The 20,131-nt window shown below is 40.8% G+C and overlaps 3 protein-coding genes across 3 annotated transcripts in view; 1 reads left to right on the plus strand and 2 right to left on the minus strand.

Annotated features, from left to right (window-relative positions):
- Nucleotides 1-993: 993 nt before the first annotated feature.
- On the minus strand, nt 994-3,238 carry nfkbiab (nuclear factor of kappa light polypeptide gene enhancer in B-cells inhibitor, alpha b). The gene is made up of 6 exons (XM_030771895.1): nt 2,984-3,238; nt 2,284-2,389; nt 1,970-2,177; nt 1,773-1,861; nt 1,391-1,651; nt 994-1,233 (listed from the first exon to the last, which is right to left on the minus strand). Exons 1-6 carry the CDS (start codon nt 3,226-3,228, stop codon nt 1,198-1,200), a joined length of 945 nt encoding a protein of 314 aa, XP_030627755.1. The 5' UTR covers nt 3,229-3,238; the 3' UTR covers nt 994-1,197.
- A 6,833-nt stretch (nt 3,239-10,071) lies between these two features.
- insm2 (insulinoma-associated 2) lies at nt 10,072-11,706 on the plus strand. Its single transcript, XM_030788593.1, has one exon. The coding sequence runs from the start codon at nt 10,072-10,074 to the stop codon at nt 11,704-11,706; it is 1,635 nt and encodes a 544-aa protein (XP_030644453.1).
- Nucleotides 11,707-15,238: 3,532 nt separating this feature from the next.
- ralgapa1 (Ral GTPase activating protein catalytic subunit alpha 1) overlaps nt 15,239-20,131 on the minus strand; it is a 54,629-nt gene continuing 49,736 nt past the window's right edge. Inside the window, exons 39-40 of the mRNA XM_030770573.1 lie at nt 19,282-19,406; nt 15,239-15,417 (exon numbers count right to left, since the gene is read on the minus strand). Coding sequence (XP_030626433.1) covers nt 15,272-15,417; nt 19,282-19,406 — 271 coding nt within the window. The 3' untranslated portion in view covers nt 15,239-15,271. The remainder of the gene's footprint in view (nt 15,418-19,281; nt 19,407-20,131) is intronic.

Genomic DNA, 20,131 nt, shown 5'->3' on the forward strand with positions numbered 1-20,131 from the left:
AGAATGACCGCATTTATGATTATTATCCAATGTAGGTTTTGATTGCAAGTGAAATTAGCCTAGCGAATGTCCCCTATGTAGATAACTTGTTGGATTTAGTTTGGTTGTGTTTTTGGATGGCATTTGGGCTTTTACACTGTTATGTAAAAACCTTCATTTTTAGCAGAAAAATCTGTAATGTAACATCTGCATTCCACTCTCAGGGGTGTGAAAAAATGTACCCTTTTTAATGTTACTGACAGATTTTTGGTCTGTTTATCTACAATGACAAATAAAAAAAATGGAATTTCCTATTATTACCCACAGACATTTGTTCTTATGCTTGTTTTCTACACTACCGAGGAAAATTTAGGCAATAACTTGTGTTTAAAGGTCTGTTTGGAGGCAAAAACATTGACTAATTGTTCACCTTGATTGAATTCAGTTGAATTCTTGCATCAAGTTCCTCGTGCCTGGAATTCGGGAAGTCCTGAATGCTGGGGAATTTTCGACATTGCCTATCATTCATATCACTGCCTGGCCCAACCCTCTCAGGAAATTCCAGTGAACTCAGCTGACGGAAGTCCAGGAACGAGCTCTATTACTACCACTTCTCCTCAGACGCAGAGAGAAGAGAACCTTTGTTTCTCACCCCACCAATTCCCAGCACTTGTTGGGCAGTTGGAAATTACAAAGAATCACAAACAACAACAACAACAACATTTATGTGCATTTCAGTTTTAATTTATGGTAATGTTATTTTTTTGCCTTGTTTTTCACAGTAGTAAAATGAATATTTTCCTTTGTTTTTGAACAGCTGTACACATTTACACTTATAGATACAAAAATATATATCTGTTATACACAATAATTTACATCATAATACACCTAAGGAGTGTAGATTTATTTTTTTTCTGTCTCAGCTCAAGTCCTTCACAGAGAGCCTGTATCGCGTCTGTAGGGGGCTCTCTCCAGTGTTCTCTGTGCTTCTCCATTATACACCTTCACACAACCTTCTGTTCTTGGGTTTCTCCTCCTCATCGTTACGAAACGTCCTCCTCTCCCCCACGTCTCCCAAGCCGCACCAGCCCGCAGCGCTGTTTCCGTCGCTCAGCACCTTTTTTCTTTTTTTTTTTTTTGACTGTTCCTGGGACTCAACGGGAACTTCTGTTTTTCCCCCCTGTTTTGACTTCTCTCTAGTTCCTGCAGTAAACTCCTCTACTTTGGCACCGTCAACTGTATGTCGTCATACATCTGCCCAAAGAGAGAAAAGAACAGGACATAAGAAACTGGGAGCAAAAACCAAAAAAACAACAACAAAAAACAAAGCAATACTAAGGAACAAAACGCATATTAGCAACACTGACTTAGAAAAACAAAACCAAAAAAAAAAAAAACCAGTAAAACGCACCTCTTCATCTTCAGACTGCTCCTCCTCTTCATCACTATCCTCACTTTCACTCTCTGGGAGTTCTCTCAGCTCCTCAGCAGTGTGTTCATACAACTCCCTCTGAATGGTTGTGTTGGGTCTGCCATAGGTCAGGTGGTATGGCGTGTGACCTCCATAGGTCAGGCTGTTGACATTAGCACCTTTGCTGATCAGGAGCCTGACGAGGTCCAGGTTCTGAAGGTCCACTGCGAGGTGTAAAGGTGTACGCCCGTTACACTGCTCCTGAAAAGAGAGAACACAGGATTGAGAGTGAGTCAGACACCCCCTTGTTCGGAAACTGAAGCGTATATTCTACCTCGAGTGCTTTGGGGAGAAAAAAAAAAAAGTATAATACAGTACACACCTGTGCATTGATGTCTGCTCCAAGTGAAATCAGGTTCTCCACCAATGAGAGGTAGCCTTGGACTGAAGCCAAATGCAAACATTTCAAACCTGATAAAATAAACAGATACAAATTAGACCAAAAATAGCACAAGTACATACTGTATTCCAAGAGAGTTGAACATGGATGAGTAAACTAAGATAGTGAGAGTCTTTTACCGCTGTAGTTGGGTGTGTTGAGGATGGCTGGGAGCTTGGAAGGGCACACCTGGGTGAGTAGGCCAAAGCAGGCAAGAGATCCTTGCCTGCAGGCTATGTGGAGAGCAGTGTTCCCGCTGTCATCCACAAGCTGTGGATCACAACCTGCCTTAAGCAGCCGCTCGACTATCAGAGGCTGCTCTGTGATCACTGCCAAGTGGAGTGGAGTCTAAGGACAGAGGGCACAACAGTGAGTCACGTACATTATCCAAGCCTAAAAACTGATGCTATAAGCACACTGAGGTTGGATGATGTGTAAAAAAAAAAAAAAGTACCTGTCTCTGGTAGTTTTGTTTATTGAGGAATGGATCATTGATTGAGTGTTCAATCATCTTTATTGCAATTTCTTGGGCCTCATGAATAATGGCGAGATGTAGAAGCCTTTAAAGAGAGAGAAAAGGAGACAGAAGAATTGTTATTAAAAACAAACTGCTTAAAACATCAAAACTGACTGCACGTGTGGGCTTTAAATCATGAAAGGGGAAGATTTTTTGCCGACACTTCTGTTATTTCAAGAAGTAACAGTGGTTTTGCACTTTGGCGTATTAGCTCCGTGTCAGATTCCTGGCACGCGGCCCGGGACTTTCCAACCTTGGGCAGAGTTACAGCACCGCCCACATTGACGCCAAGCCAGAGTACAGTCCGTTCTGATGCAGACTTTTGTTTACGTAAAATCCATTATGATAGTCATCGTAAGTTACTCCACACAACGGACGGCGAATGAACTTTTGCATTACTGCTTGGTGCGAATGAACTGACTTGACCTCTCGGCAGAGCAAACCGAAAACCGTACAACTAACAATCAATAAGTTTTTTTCTTTTCATTTTACATCAAAACATAAAATAATTCCATTACTCAATGCAATACTTTACGCGTAATAACGTCCATTTGCAATGTAACTTTTGAAGCTCTTAAAAAATGCGCACTTTTGCGGAAAGTTAATGAGCTTATGCGACATTAAATTTTCAACTTACGTGTCTCCGTCCTCTGTTAGTTCTTCCTTCCACTGTTCGTAACAATCTTGTCTTGGAAACTCGACATCGCTTACGCGCAGTTCCCCGATTTCATTCGCTACCTGGTTATATTCGTCTTCTTTTAGGGAATCTAGTCCACTATCTAGACGCTCATCATTAGTGAGGTGCGCTTTTCCAGGTTTGGAACTTCGACTATCGATATTATAATCCATTTGATTACCCCTGTTCGTTCGGTAGACGTCCATTTTCTCTCACAGCTCTGCTTGGGTTATGTGCGTTCTACGGATGTACGATCTTCTTATCCTCTGGAAGGGGAGGGGCTTACTCTGGGTGGGGGATTTCCAGGTCGATTGAAGCCTGTGTGTCTGCATAGGGAATTTATCCAGGACTGGGCTGGGGGGGGGGATTTCTGCACTTGATGTTTTACAATAGTAAAACTGAAAGGCCTGTATTTTTTTTTTTTATTCCAAGTTGCAGAAACAAAAGACAGTGTATACAGCATACTCTACTGCATCGGCAGACGTTTCTGTAAATATCTGATTGTAAAAGACATTACTTTGCAATCAGTGACTAATTACGATTTAACATCTTTTCAGTTTGGGTGAATTAGTAAACACGATGAAAAAAAAAAACAGCTTCAGATGCAAGTAATCAATATATCAGCTGTAGATTGTTACCAATTTCGTTTTTTTTTTCATGTAAGTAAAATGTAGTCATGCAGTCTACAATGCAATATATTATAATGCATTGGGTCAGAGCAGGGACAGTAACTGAAGTGTAGGGGTCAACTTGAATAAGAATCCTCAGTAATTCAAAAATCATAAAAGTACTCTGTTAGAACACAAAGGAAAAAATGATTCAGTTGAACAGAGTAATCTGAGAAACAGAGTTAAATTATCCATGATTACCTACACTCATGGGAATGGGGAAACTCCTCAGTTTGTTACAAGTCTACCGTTGAGTGTTTATCCAGAATTCCTCTTATTCAGGCTGACATTTAAACATAAAGAAATTCAGGGGACTCACTGTTTGCACAACCAGACAAGTGTGTAAAGCAAGTGTTTACACAAAACCAATGGTTAATCTCTCTTCCTGTCCGGTAACCACAGCAACAGTAACTATGCATGGTTAACTATGACACCTTTATATTTTCATCATTCAGTTTATTCAGAATTTCATAATTCAGTGGTTTGATGTTTTATCAGAATTTATAAAATGCAAGCACACCACGTTTCATATGAACTGTCCTGTTGAAGAAAATAGCATTTTTGCAAACTGAACAACATCAGAAAGGCGTAAGTTGTAGTTTCAATGCTAAACCATTGCCAGGCAGGTATGCATTCACCTTGTCTGAACCCTAACATGCTGCTATAATGTTTTTTTATGATCTCTAATGAAGGTTGTTTTTTTTTTCGTCATTTGGACAGCCTGTCTCACTTTTTAACTCAAAAATGAAGTGTCCTTTGTTGAGCATGCCATAATTTTTCTGAGCAAGGTTTTGAGCAGTTCTGCAGATGATCCTCTAAAGGGGTAGACCTGGAATAATGAAATGCAGAAAAAAATGACCACTGTCATAAAAGTAGCTACGGAAACTATCACAAGAGCCAGTCTTTTTTTTTTTTTTATAGCAAAATCAACAAAATCTTCGGCTCCAAATTTAATTCACTCGTGTCGAAATGTGTCTTGTTACAGGACACTCAAAAGAAACCTGAGACTTAAGAACCTATCATAAATACAAAACAGAAAAGATTAAAAAAAAAAAAAAGCAAGCCAATGCAAGGAGAAACATTTGTAATGCACCTCTATTGATTTAACTTTTTGACTCTGCAAGTCAGATTTGTTTTAAACACTGAAAGCTGCTTCAATTAATTAAAAGGTTAACATGAATGTTTCATTGTGACTGCATGCAAAGACTCTGAAGCAAAACCGAGAAGTTTGCTTTGATCTGGTCTGATGTGGGAACTTTCGTCTGGAATATTCCCCATGGGAAGTCATGTGACCTGAGTTGACGGGACATCCTGAGAACTCCCAGAACATAAAGTTCTGGGACAAAACATAACAGCAATACAGAGATGTGGTTTACCAGTTGCCACTGTGTTTAAACCAATGTCTGTAAGTGGAGAAACGATGGACTGACCACTTACACAACCTTGTTCCTCTTTTTCCCTAAGACAGCGGGTCTATGACGCAGACACACACACACACACACACACACAGACGCTATGAACACAAACAGATTGTGCCAGGGACCCCTTATGAGAGTATAGAGTACCTGTCTTCTAGTGAAACTCGGATCTTGTTTAAAACTGTTTATCAGCCTGATTCAAGCAATGATTGCAATTTAATTTTTTCCAAATAGCTGTGACGAGTCTAACAGAGGTGGTATCAATAATAGCACTTTCAGAGGCAGATGATTTTCCTCATGATGCCAGCTCATCCAATGTCCACTCTGTGTTGATTTAAAACGGGCACACAAGAAAGAACATGTACATGTATTGTCGTGCTGACTCACAAAGACTGACTGACTCAGAGACAGACTGTACAGATGTAATGGAGAGACAAGTCATTCACATCTCTGTACTTTCCATTATTTGCAGACTAGCCCAATGTCTTCAGGGGTTGACACAAATTCATAAACTAGCTCAAATGGACATGTAATTCTCTCCTGTGCTTGAGTTGTTGCCTAAACATTGTTTTTCCTGTAACTCATATGACAGGGAAGTATATTCCGTTTTCCACCCTCAATTATGCTTCATACTCTAAGACTTTACAGTGTCTGAAATGTACAGGGCATGAGGGAGGAGGGGGGAGGGAGGAGGCAGCTGATTCATTACTTGAGTTTTGTTTGACTTCTACCAGGTTTATCAGGAATCACAGTCATTACCTTTCTACCTGTGTTAAGGCGTGGGTGTCCATGAAGGGTAATCCCAAGCTGGGGAATCCGGGGGTTCAGTACTCAGACAGGATAAGTTGTGCAAGAAGAATGTGTGGAATGTGGTTCCCCTTTTGTTTCACCTTTAGAGGAGTGGTGCTGTTGTCACGAAAAGGCAGTCGCTAGTTAAACACCTTTAATACCTTATACAATGACCATGCGACACTGGGATTTCTAGGTTACGTATGCTTAAAAAACAGCTGGAGCCTTTATTCATAAAACCCTCTCAAATCATGCTGTTTCTCCTTGGTTAATGGAAGCATAAGATGAACTAACGTGGGCCGATACTGTGGGCTGAGTAGACTGACCTAACCTCAAACACAGGAGACAGAGTGAACTTTTAATTTTTTACCACAGATAATTCATAAGCTACCTTTATGCAGTTTCATAAGGTGTTGTCAACAGAGGGAGATTCCTTTTTTTACCATTGCAACCCCTTACTTACATTGAGCAATCACCCGCAGGACCCTTTACTATTTGCATTTAGAAACACCACAAGTGCTGCCCGATAGTTTAATTAGATAGTTTATTGCCCTCTAGTGGTGGAAATGTTTTCCTCCACAAGTGACGTGACTGATTAAACTCGTCAAATTTAACATCCAATAGTACCTCCCCAGTGTAATATCACAGTGATCAGATTTTATCATGTCAATCTCAGTTTATTAAGAAGTATTATCATAATTGTTTCAGAGGCACAAAATCTTAATCCTACACCAATTTGCGCAGTGCACTGATTTCTACGAAACATCAGGTTAACAGTTTAACAGTGTGGGTATCTTTATCTATGTCCTGTGGAAAAACGACAGAAATGAGCTATGTGTTGGAGTTTTTAGTTACATTTCTCTTAATTTAAAAAATCAGTCGGTCAAAATAACAACTGACTCGAATATAATGATAAACAAGCAGGGAATATTGTAGGTGTCGCCCAGCATTCAAAAGATGGCGACAAAACCCCACTCTCGTCGAAAAAAGAAGCAAACTGAAGCCGTGTCTCTATGACTGTTTTCTTACTCGTCTGTAAAACCGGCAATGGGGTCAAGGATGGTTTTCATTAATGAAAACAAAGTTACATTACGTCTGCCGTGTTCTGTGCATCTTACTGACTTAATGCCGTGTTTAGTTATGAAGGTTTTGATAATCAGCACCCACAAGAGTTTAGCCGAAGGATAAAGGCCCACAATTTTAACTGCCACGATTCATCTAAATACTATCGATAAAAGGAGCATTTCAAAAAATCTTTTCTGGCAGTAAAATCATCTGCACAGTCGTACCACGGCTTTTGTGCGGTGTTATTATTTACTCAAAATTTGCAAACTGGGAACGTTTTTGGTTTTTGGGTGTTCGGTCCGAATAGAACACGAGCACGAATTAGGAACGATTAAAAATTAATTATGAAACAATCTGCCCGTTGCGGGGCTGCCAGATTTTTCTCCGGTCGGCGCTGGAGCTGTTCATCTCCAATGGTGCTGAATCACCACAGAAGCCAACAGTGAATCTATCTCACCACTTAATCATCATATAATGCTTAATTATCCCTGGCTTCCAACAGCGATTAGATAAATACGCGCTGCATTAGAAAAGAGTGTAATTGCCTCCCCCCAAGTAAGCGCTTTTTTTCTCGGAATTCCTATGTGTGGGCCCAGGTTTGCATGTCATATTTTAGACAGATTGAAAAAGAATGACAAACACACAGCGGATACGTTTCTGGATTTCAGGAGGGAACACATGGGGGGAAAAAAACAACAGAAGCCGTTAATCCTGTATTAGGCTAATCACAAAATACCAGTGTTGGAACTTGCAAGTGTGAGCTTTCCAGTGTCCTACTTAAGACTGTTGTTTCAATTGTGGCGAATCAACAGCCACGAGCTAACTTGCGAATATCAAAATTATGTTAGACGGATAAATGGAGTTTGCAAACCTGGTTACATATTTGTTTACAAACATTATTATCAATTCTGTGATGTGCTCTAAAAACATAACGTCTGTCTCCAGATAAATTCGATGCTTTTGCTCATTTTAAAATTGCTCCACTTCACAAATAACCCGATTAAATTGGTCGCATTGTGTAATAATGCTGAAATGAAGAGGTTATTACATGTAATGTAATTACAGCTCACTTTGCGAAAACAGAGTTGGATCTGATAACGGTGTGAAAATTGCCACTTCTACTACTCAAGGTCACCCTTGTCAGGCGAGCGTCCCCATGGATCAGTTCTCACGCTTATTTGCTGCTCTGATGAATGTCCTGGGATACCTCCCAAATCGCCAACCACAGCCGAAACATAATGAGATGCTAAAAGGTCTGCTGCATCGTTTCCTCCCCCTCCACGACATAAAAAGAGATTCGCGACTCTGATCTCTTATCGGCGTCCCCAGTTCCATGGGAGGAGAGGAGCACTAAAAGTGCCATTCCCGTTGGCAGGTTATCAGCAGGTTGGACTACCCCCAAATCAGGCTTGTCAATGCCCAAAGCATCATTACCCCTCTGCCGTGAGATAGCGCGGCTGCGCTCATATGGGAAAAGAGGGAAGCGATATTCCCATCGTTGACTCAAAAGAGCCTGTAGACGTGGCATATGTTAAGCAGTGAATTGCGCGTCTGGATCCCATAGGTTTTGATATGATAAAAAAAAACTTTATTTGATTGCAAAGGGTACTCATAGATATGTGTCCCTTATTCAAAGACAAACTGCCTGTCTTGCTCACAAGATATATACATTTTAAGGCCATGACCAAAATACATGTTTTTTTTTTTTTTTTACCGTTTTATAGACATCTCTGTTCACGAAGATAAATACACACGAGCATAATACTTGTGGCACCTTTTTGCTTATTATCTCTTAACTTTTGTGATTATATGCTTTATGTTGATCTTTTACTGCTTCCTTTGTATTTTGAAATCAGCCAGTAGTGAAAAGAATGACGCACGCTTTAATCAAGACGTTACAAAAAATTACGTCGACCAACAAGACAAGTAAACATAAAACAGAGGAAAATTGTGACGAAATGAGATTGTGTGGTGGAATATTGTCGACACATTTAACGGTTATTCAATGTTAATGGACGTCATAGAGGAATATTGCGCTTGTTGGAGTTGCTGATCGAATTAGATGGCTTAATCACGCAGTAAACATTAGTTAACGGGCGCTCAGCTTGCAGCCTAGGAACATTCATTAGAGTGCAGGTAAAGTGCATCCAATGAACAGATTAAGGTGCAGGTAGGCTTGTATTTGCCAAATTACATTGAATGCCAACAGCAAATCGAACCAAGAAGAACTCTGTCGTCTTAATTGCGTTTGCCACAGGAAATGTTTAAATGCTAATGAGGAATACCCAGAGCATTCATCGGAAACATTTATAACCTACTCCGCCTCGTTGAGGCCGCACTGACTTACTAACTGCGTGCGTTTGAAGAGTTGTTAAACAAGCTATGTTCAAATCTATGGTGTTCAATTAATCGAAACCATTTCCACAGTACTACTGTCACGACATATGCAAAACAGTAGTCTATGTTTTAGATATTTTAAAAGGGGCGACGAAAAGGTTATAAAACTGACAACAATGGTTTCCATTAGGCTTACTATCACGGAAGAATTTTTTTTCAATAAATTTTATGCACATTGATGAATTAGTCGGACGTGAATCCGTTGTCAAAGAGTCAAAATCTGCTTTTTTAAACAATTTTTGACGAAAAAAGAAAGACGTGAAACAGTGGCGGTGCAGGGGGAAATGTCAGATATACCTAATATATGTTTCACAATTTCATAAATAGAACGAAGAAGAACTACATTTCGATGTTCGTGAGAGCAGAAAAGCACTCGGTGGTCCTAAGAGACCTGGACAGAAACATTTGAATGTGAGAAAACGCAAGCTGGTGCCCATTAGCAATGAATCTGCAACTGGATACCCTCATTAACACTCGCTCCACCCTCTTTTAGTGTCAGTGCTGATTGGGCAGTGCTTTGACACTGACAGTGACTTCACAAAAAAAAAAGAAGGCTACCCTGAGGATAAAAAACAAACCACGCGCATCAATCTGACAGTGTCCTGTATCCCTCTCGCCAGGCTGCAGACTCTTCCCTCGTCCCTCTGTAGGCGACACTGTCTCTCGTCCAGCATCTCCTTAAAGTGAACTTTAGGGTAACTCAGGCGTGAAGATGCCTCGAGGATTTTTAGTGAAACGGAGTAAACGCGTCTCTGCAGCATCTTACCGAATGCGTAACGAAGACAGGGAAACTCCAAAATCTGACCCCTCAACGCAGTCTACAGACGGACCGACAAGTGTATTAGTTGCTTGCCCAAATGTGGCGGTATCTGAAACTGTTAGAGAATGCTGGACAAGTGCCCCAACTAAAACTAGTCAACCTCATGTACCAGAAGGTTCAGCGGACATGGAAAACAGTTTAGAACATGGAGATTACGCACACCATTTCAGTGATCCAGAGCAAAGCGAGTCTCCTTGCAACAGTGACATATCATACAGTCCCATAAAACCGGTGAGCGTCGAACTGAAGAGGTCATTTTTTGATAGGTGTCTCAGTTCACCTGCGACAGCGGAGTCGTTTCCACTGAGTACGCCTGTGTCTTCCATCGAGCGGCTCCTGATGAACCATGCAGAGATGAAATTTGACTCACCTGTGAATACTTATACCTCTTTTCATCAAAGTATAAAACGCTCATACATGGAGACGGAACGCAAGAGCAAACCGTCGGGGAAAAAGCCCAAAGTCATGAGGAAGCTCAACTTTGAAGATGAAGTGACGACCTCGCCAGTCCTTGGGCTTAAGATAAAGAAGGAGAGCCCCGAGTCTAAAGAGGGACCATCATCAACCTCAGGGAAAAAGAAACCTCTTGGTGAGTTCATTTGTCAGCTTTGCAAATTAGAGTATCCCGATCCTTTCTCACTAGCACAGCATAAATGCTCTAGGATTGTCCGCGTTGAATATCGCTGTCCTGAGTGCGACAAAGTTTTCAGCTGTCCCGCCAACCTAGCCTCGCATCGCAGGTGGCATAAACCTCGCAACCTTAACAACAGTGAGTCGCAGAGCATGAAGAAGTCACAGTTAGTTGGGCGCATCCCCGAGAAGACATCGATGGAGGGAAAAGAGAACACAAACAAGATTATGGTCAATAATCAGCACCACCTCACCTTGGATAGCTCCCAGTGCCACAGGCCAACGGACAGCATCCACGGAGAGGAGCAGCTGCGCACCAGGTCGCAGGACAGTCCGCCTCCTCCTCTTGACCAGAGGTACATGTCTACTGAAAAATGCTTCGATCTGCATATTAGGTCCGCTGATAACTCAAGGCTGTTCGAACACTGCTCGGAAGCGACAGACGTTTCAACCTCGGCATATCTTCCATCTCCCGGTGGGGGAGAAGAAGTGTACGAATGCCATTATTGCAGCAAAAAGTTTCGAAGACAAGCCTACTTGAGGAAACACCTTGCCGCGCACGAGACAATCAAGTCACCTCCTTACAACCAAATTGAGAGTGGGCAAATCACTTTCCCCTGTCACCTTTGCGGAGCACATTTCCCATCTGCAGAGATTCGCGATAAGCACAGACTTTGGCACGCAGTTAGGGATGATATTTTTGTAAACCCAGGGAAAAGCGCAAGCGCTTTAATGCGACCGGACCTTTCTACGGGAGACCAGCAGATATTCTCGTGTAAACATTGTCCATCGACCTTCTTCAGCTCGCCCGGTTTAACCAGACATATCAACAAGTCCCATCCGACCGAAAACAGACAGGTTATGCTTCTGCAGATGCCTGTAAGGCCAGGTTGCTGATTTGACAACGACGTTAAAATGCCAAAACATCAGCGATGTAGCCTAGGTGTTTGTATTAAATGATTTAAATGTGTTTTGAAAGAGGCTGAAATATGTTAAATGAAAGAGTCAGTAATGGATTATCTACCGAGTCATTTTAGGAGGTCATGTCTACAGTGCTTCGCAAACTCTAAAACCGTTCCAGATTGACACGGGACTCTTGATTAGTAAAGCTACGATATAGCACAGAAGTGGCCAATGCAATACTATTCTGTGTATGTTCTGGAACCTATATCAACAAAATCTTATCATGAAAATATGAAATACTAACGGAATATTTATGACATGTTTATTAACGTTTTTCCAGTTTTAAATTCAAAATTATGAAATGAAATATTTTAAGAACTCAAAAGTGCGTATCATGGTAATTGTAGTTCCTATGGAAAGTTCATATTTTTGTTCAGTAGTCTATAGATGTGCATTTATTTCTGGGTCATTTATGAAAATATATATTTCATATTTGATCTTATGTGTATAACAGTTACAGTGATAAAAATGTATTCATTTCTTGAAATGATTTGCCGAGAAATGCCTATTACAATTATCTGCTTGGCCTAAATGTAACAATACACCTTAAGTTGTCTAAACCTATTTATATTTTGATATATAGACCATGCCAATGTTATATAAAATGACGGTGATCATTACTGTGGAAACAAGCAATTCAAAGGTCAATAAAAACGTAGGGGAGGGGGACATTCCGTTGTTTCTTTACATGCTCGTCTCGCTCCAACTAACATACTCAACGTTTCTATAACCACAGATTATGCCATTAACAAACGATCATGAACATAACACCAGTTTTATGTAATTTCAGCTCTAAACATAAATTCACAATATGTCTGACGCTTTCATTTTTTTCTCTTGTCTAATCGTTGACAAGCTTCTGTGTATCAATTTTATTCTAATAAACTGAAGCACTGCGCTGCACACTGCACCTTTTCCATGTTACTGTATGCCGGCGTGATCTGACAATCTCCCCCTTGTCATCGACATCACTCATGCAATATTTTCTAACGCAGTGGTGTAATAGGAACATGCTATACGAAGACGTCTCTATTATTTGTAGAGTATAATTGTGTATAAATGGGTAGATCTGTGAGATAGTGAATTTATCAACTTTGTCTTTTTTTAAACTCAACTTTTTTTAAGCACACACAAAATCAAGTAAGTGATAAGAATACTTTTATTCTCATGTTCCATTGCACATCCACTCTCCTTCTTCGATATCCATTACAAATGTATAGATACTACAATATGGCAATATAATGCATTTGTGTATGTGCGTGTGTGTGTGTATGTGTGTGTGTGTTGTGCAGCTGTTACATCAACACATGCAGTTAGTACTGGCATCATGCAGCGTTTGGTCAGTAGTAACATACATCGGATCTCTCAACATGAGCAAATGGTTTTTTTTTTTGTTTTGTTTTTGTTCCACCCCCATTTTACAACAGGTTTCAGTCACTTGTGTGCAGGGAAAAGGTACAGATGTCATTTGATTACGTCAAACCCTGAAGGATGCTGCATGGGTGACACAAGACTGCGTCTTGAATCAGCATTCTCCAGTGACGTCAAAAGCCATTAGAAAACAATAATTTTGTCAGGTTTGACCTTAACAAAGTGTCACAAATGTGAACAAAACGGAGAACATATATGACATGAGACACGGCAGGAGAAATTTCTGTCGTAAGTTCTTGTTCTAAATATGGTCATTTACAATCCCTTTCCTCAATGGTGGAGAACCAACATCTGAACCAAGCAAGAATAAAAAAAAACCCCAAAAAAACTTGACATGACATCCGCCAAATTTAACAACAATGGAATATAAAAAAAGTTAACATTAAAATGAGTATTTATTTGTCCATGGTGCTGTACACACTAGGTGACAAAGGAACAGGCCCTTGTTGATAGGTCTGGGCACAGAATCGTGGATATGACCTTCTCCGTCCTATTATATCCCGTGTTATCATCACGTGACCGGTGGCATGCTTAATGCTGTTAACGTTGACCCGCTGATCCTTCTAGTTTCAGTTTGGCATCATATTCTCCACAACACTTCACTCCATGGCCTTTAACCTACATTCAGTAACTCGCTCACTGATACCTCTGCAAAGAATGCACTGATTGTGTGTTTTTAACAAAGCGAAAGATGACGACTCTTCTGAGAGCTCCCGTCAAAACAACGTGATCAGGACTGGGAAAAACATCGCTTAACGTAAGTAATGACTGGCTAGCTGACGCTCTGGACAGAAAAGCAGGAGGACTGAGGTCAGGAAGGGAAAAGGTTTTGACACATTGACACAACTTTATGCACAAAAAAAGCCAGAAAAAGAAAAAGAAAAAGAAAAAGAAAAAAAAAAAATCCTCTCTCACCTCAGACTGTTGTTCTAAGTGGCTTGAGGTTACTTTAAGTTTTTGATCTTTTTGGCTGATTTAAATATTGTTAAATATATACACAGACCAGATACTGTTCATACACTATACACATACATTAAATATGTATATATTCCATATTTATATATATATATATGTGTATATATATATATACACACACACACACGCAACCATTACAAGTGGGGAAAAAAGGAGGGGTTCGGGTGGGTGGTTCAGTATTGTCACTGACATGGGGGGAAAAAAAAAAAAGATCAGTAACATTCTAATCAGGTGAAAAGCAATTTTACAATCTTGATAAATGTGCATATGAGGAAAGAAAAAAAAAAACAGTAGTGAAAGTCATCCTCAGATAAAAATGTTTTGTTTTTTTTTTGGAGTGAAAGCTAATCAAAAGTTAATATAACAGCAACAAGTGCTTCAGTTTCACCATACGTATTATTCAGCTCGCATACTCCGCTTTAAACCTGTTCAAAAACAGTCACAAATAGTTCAGTTTTGGCTATCAAACAGTGACCTGCAATTCTGAAGACAGTTTACAAAGAAAGCTTCAGTTCTCACAGTCTTCTGTACAAATATAAAAAGTAACATGGTGCATACAATAGTAACCAAACAGGAGAAGTATTACTCATTTTAAGTGTAGGGTTTTTTTTTGTCATTAATTACAGGCTCTGTAAGTAGCAGAAGCTCAACTATCCAGTTCACCGGCAATGGACAATAAAAGAGCAGGCAAAATCTACCTCATTCAGTGAAATGACTAAACGACTTCCACTGACTAACGACCAAAACACACATCTCCGTTTGTCTTTTCACCGCTGTCTGTCAATCTGTCCGTACTTCCGTTTTTCTCCTTGGGATGTCTGTGCAGACTCCATTTCTTTCTCTCCTATCCATCTCAGAACAGAAGCAGGGAGGCCTTGTATAGCATGTAAGTACGTGTGTGGGGAGGGCAGTGTGTGTGGGGGGGGAGGGAATAGAATGCAGGAGAATAGTGGGCGTGGCCTGTTTACTGCAGTGAGGCGCATGCTCTTAGTGGGCGGAGTCAGGCGGGGCACGCGGGCGTGTGTTATGACGATGGGTGCGGCGCGTCCTGTTTTTTGGGTTTTTTTTCGGGAGGCTGGAGGTTTGGGTTCGGTCAGGTCTTGTTGGCGGATCCGGACGATCGGCGAAGCTTCATAGACATACGGCTCTTGCTAGCACGAGGGGACATTGGCGAGGCTAAGTCGGTCCCGTCTACTTGTGCTGCTGGGCTTTCTGCCGGCTGAGTCTCGAGGCATGAGCCTGCCGAGAGGACAGGGGAGGAGGGGGACACACCAGAAGACAGGGGGAAAACAGAGACATCAGAACCCCCCCCACGACCAACCCAATATAAGACATTAACATACTAACATACTGAGTGACTACAGTCACATACTATAAGAGTCTGTAGCAGCATTTCTCAACTCCGTCTCGGTTGGACAAGTAAAACGCCTGTTTCACCTTATAAAAATGCTTCAGAATCAGTTGACAAGTTCAGCCAGGTCTCGTAGTGAAAGAGTGAGAATTAAAAGGTGGAGATGAGAAACACTTTGGAGTTTTATGCAGCCCTGCTCATCCAGTAAACCTAGGATAAAGGTGAATCCACGGAGTCAGGGCTGAGAGAACTGAGCATGCTCTGAAAGTGTTACAGGTAGGGATGGATGTGGCCTCTCTTTGATAAATGGGCTGATTTAGTTTTAAATTGCTGTTGAGAAGGATCAATGTTAAACCATAAAATGGCAATTCAGAGTAACTCTGTCTAAACTATCTAATCTTTTCATAGTCTTTTTTGAGTTTCTGAACAAGATTCAGTATGATTTCCACTCAAACTCTCATTTAAACAGGTGGGAGGGGAGATTAAGCTGTCTTCCCAGCAGCTGTCATTGATACAGCGCATCAGATAATTCTGATTTTAATAAGACTTTTCAGTTACATTGCTATTACTGATAGGAAAATGACAAGTAGTTCTATGAAAAATGGGTAGACTAGTGTAGCACAGATGTGCATCAGGTTAGCAAGTGTGCTTCAAACAAACTAAATAACTGTGAAAATTTCCCAGGACGAGCTCCCTGAAGAATCATTGAATAATGTTCATATAATTCTGGTCGAATATCACACTGGGAATCACAAGGGATGCTGGGGCTAATCAACTCTGTGATCTAACACCTAGACCCCCCTTCCAGAAGGTAGAATGAGGGTGGGGGTTGGAGAGAGGGGGGGGGGGTGAAATTACATCACTGCAACACAAACTAAAGTGAGGAGAGAGAGAAAGAGAGAGAGGGGGGGGGCAGACAGAAGAAGAAAGAAAAGAAAAAGTACTTCGCCGTTTTTTGTTTCAGCATACCATTCACAGCTAGCGTGAAAGACCTTCCGTTTCAAGCCCTTGCTCTTTAGCTTGATGTGGCCAATGTTTTCTAGTGGAGGTTTGGGAAGGAGCAGAAATATCACTGCATTTCTCTCTTGAGTGAAAAAATGGAGGTGACAGGCAGAAAGAGAGGGAGAAGCAGGGGAAGACAGTGAGGACAGGAAAGAGGGACAGGATAAGTCAAGATCAGTTGAGGGTCAGAAAAGGGGGAGTAAAGAGAGAGAGTAGACAAGGGACAGAGAGAGAGAGAGGGAGAGAGAGAGAGAGAGGGTTAAGAGAGGTAGAGGGTACAGTGCAGAGGGATGTAATGGAAGAAATTGCAAAAAAGAGAGAAAAAACAAAGATGATAGGGAAGAGAAAAAGGGAAGAAGAGATAAAAAGATAAAAGGTGTGAGCAGTGACCAGGCAGCGAGGGAGTCAATAGAAGGTGCACACACAGAATAAGGACCAAAATAAACAAATAAATAGAGGAGTTTCTCAAATCAGTACAGTCATGCAGATCACTCACCTCTCTCTCTCTCTCTCTCTCCCTCACACACACACACACACACACATACAAAGCATCTGCGTGCCTTTTTCAAACACTAAGCACATATAGATGCTGCCAAACAAATGCCATGACTTTACTTACCAGTCTGTACATTTATGCATGTTAACGTGGCTCCTTTTTTCAAACTTTCCAACAGATAAGAGCTGCTACTCTAAGTAGGTTTAAACACTACCGCTGCCATTGTCAAACGTGACATGGAGACTAATGCCCTGATAGAGTTAGGGAAATGATGAACTTTTTGGCATGAAACCACACTCACATCGCTGTAACCCACACATCAAACAGTCCAGTCCTACATTGATCTAACATCCAAATCAATATGTGTAAGTTACACACACGCACGCACGCACACACACACACACACACACACACACACGTGATATAATAGGGAAAAAACACAAAGCAAAATAAAACAAAATTAAACAAACAAACCAACAACAATAACAAAAAAAAACCCAACACGAAATGTAAAATGTGAATTAAAGCGATGCTAATTCATGCCAGGGAACACATGTGAAGATGAAGATGAATGAAAAGAACAGAGATGATGTAGAATCACAGGTGAGCTGTGAATGAGAGAAAGAAAGAGAAAATGACAGAGAGAGAGTGAAGAGAGAGAAAGAGAGAGAGAGAAAAAAAGGAGAGACAGAGAGAGAATATTTGTGGTCGACGTTAGTCTGGAGATGCTTGAGGTGAATACATGCAAAGGAAAAAAGATTAATGTTCCACTCTCCTCACAAAACAAAGGACAAAGAGAGAGAGAGAGCAAAAGAGTAAAAAAAAAAAAAAAGAGAGAAAGAGAGAGAGGAAGACAGATTTGGTCAGTTTAGAGGAGGAAAGGAACTCTGGGAAAAATAACAGAGTGCACTCACACACTCAATACAAGCAAAAAAAAAATAATAATAAAAAAAAGAAATTATAGAGTCAAAAACGATAGAGATGCAGCCTCAGATAACGGGCATAACCAGCGGTCTTACCTTTAGATATACACAAGTGATAGATTATGATCTAAAAGGGGGGAAAACATAAGAGGGGAAGAAAATAAAAAATAAAATGGGAACCAAAAACAAGAGAAAGGAAAATAAATGAAAGAAAGAAAGAAAGAAAGAAAGAAAGAAACAACAACAACAACAAAAAAGAAATTATGATCATTTGGGGTTAGGAGGTGTAAGAAGCCCATTGTGGCTTGGTGTTAAACATAAGAGCAGGACAATTAACAAAAGAATGTTCTGAGACTGAAAAATGTCCAAAATGAACAATCACACTCCACAAGACAGAACGCTTTCACACGGAGCAAGGTCAAGAGTGAAATATTTTTTCAGTCCCAAACAAAATGACTTATTTTAAACTCATTGAACAAAAAGTACACACTGGTACACAGATATGCACTTGGTCTGTAAATGGAAGGTTTGGAGAGAGACTCACCAATATGACTCTGCTCTATTCATCTTTATCTTAAGTATCAAAAATATTAAACAAAAAAAAAGAAAAAACCTCCGACGGTTAATTCTTCCAAATACCCCAATGTCGAAATCTCTAAATTTGTAAGTTTTAAACATGGTGAGCAGGGCGTACGTGTGAGGTCTCAGTATTAGTTGACCCTTCCATTTAGTGTGCATGTGTATTATTGTAGAGACAGTGAAAAGAAAAAGAATCCATCTGTGTGTGTGTGTGGGTGGGGGGGGGGAATAAACGTGAAGACAAAAAAAGAAAAAAAAAAAAAAGGTGTGTGAGAGAGGCGAGGCCAGTGAAAACCGTAGCACTTATCGCCCTACTAACAGACCCTCACTTGCTTATGGGGAGGTGAGAAAACTGGCCCACTACTGTGTGAACAGGGAGGGGGAGGAGGGCCTGCGAAGTGTGTGTGTGTGTGTGTGCGTTTGTGCGTGTGTATGTGTATGTGTGTGTGTGTGCGAGAGTGACTGCTCGCAAAGGCAATCTAAATGAAGTATCTAAGAGCTGTTTCTATACTAAAAGTATTTTTTATTATGATAAGACTATAAGTTGATTTTTTTTTGTTTTTAAGGTTGTTCTGACTTTATAAAATGACTTTAGCATGAAATAAGAGTCAGATGAATAGGTGATGGTGGCACCTCAAACATGTCTCGTTTTGAGGGTATGATCCCATGGAAGATTTTGGAATGGGTTTAAAAAAAAAAGAAGGGGTTTGCAGTCTGATCAGATGAGCAGAAGGCTGGACAGATGGGCTTACCTGTTTCGTTGGGGAGATGGTGGAAAGGCGCGGGGCAAAAGACACGAGCGGCGTAGTCCTCAAAGGTCGTGTGCTCCAGGTGATGCTGGACGATGGTCTCCAGATATCGAGCTCTTTCCTCGTAGCTAACGTCAATCAGGTCAAGGTTGAAATACTGTTTCATTTCTACATCATAAGGTCCACAGATCAACACGACTCATTCATCTAAACTTGCGTTCGCACAAACACAAATACAAACTGGTGACAACCTGGAATCTCAGAGTATACCCAAATAACCCTCCAATAAAACACAAAACTATATTATGAACCTGTCATTCCCTTATATATGGTGACATTTGGTACCAATGAACATCTTACTGTCTATGTTATTTGGTTAAGAAAAATGATGGTATTGTGTTAATGGATTGGATTGGATTAAGCTGCTGTATATGGGTTTAAAAACGACAGTATTCTGTTAATGGGGAGGATTCGATTAAGCTGGAATACAGCATATGGGCTTTTTTCCCCTGCTGCACACAACACAGGGTTAGGGGTAACAGGAAACAGTAATGTTTGAGGTGGACTTAAAAGAATCAGGGAGCAGGAGGAAAAAGACAAGAATAAGAGGTGGGGGGGGGGGCAAAGAGAGAGTGTGCAAAAGAGAGAGAGAGAGACAGAGACAGAGAGAGAAAGAAAGAAAGAGAAAGCGATAGAGAGAGAAAGAAAGAGAGAGAGAGAGAAAGAGAGAAAGAAAGAGAGAGAGGGGGAGAGAGAGAGAGAGAGAGAGAAAGAGAGAAAGAAAGAGAGAGAGCCAGCATGTGAGTGAATCATGCCCACCCTGGTGTGTGGAGAGGAGAAGTATTTTGGGTTC

This window comes from Chanos chanos, chromosome 1 (genome assembly GCF_902362185.1).
Source record: "Chanos chanos chromosome 1, fChaCha1.1, whole genome shotgun sequence".
NCBI lineage: Eukaryota > Metazoa > Chordata > Actinopteri > Gonorynchiformes > Chanidae > Chanos > Chanos chanos.

Coding starts and splice junctions, on each gene's coding strand:
- nfkbiab (XM_030771895.1), bottom strand. CDS start 3,228: ATGGACGTCTACCGAACGAACAGGGGTAATCAAATGGATTATAATATC. Junction 2,390..2,983: donor CTAACAGAGGACGGAGACAC/GTAAGTTGAAAA, acceptor CTCTCTTTAAAG/GCTTCTACATCTCGCCATTA. Junction 2,178..2,283: donor AACAAAACTACCAGAGACAG/GTACTTTTTTTT, acceptor CTCTGTCCTTAG/ACTCCACTCCACTTGGCAGT.
- insm2 (XM_030788593.1), top strand. CDS start 10,072: ATGCCTCGAGGATTTTTAGTGAAACGGAGTAAACGCGTCTCTGCAGCA.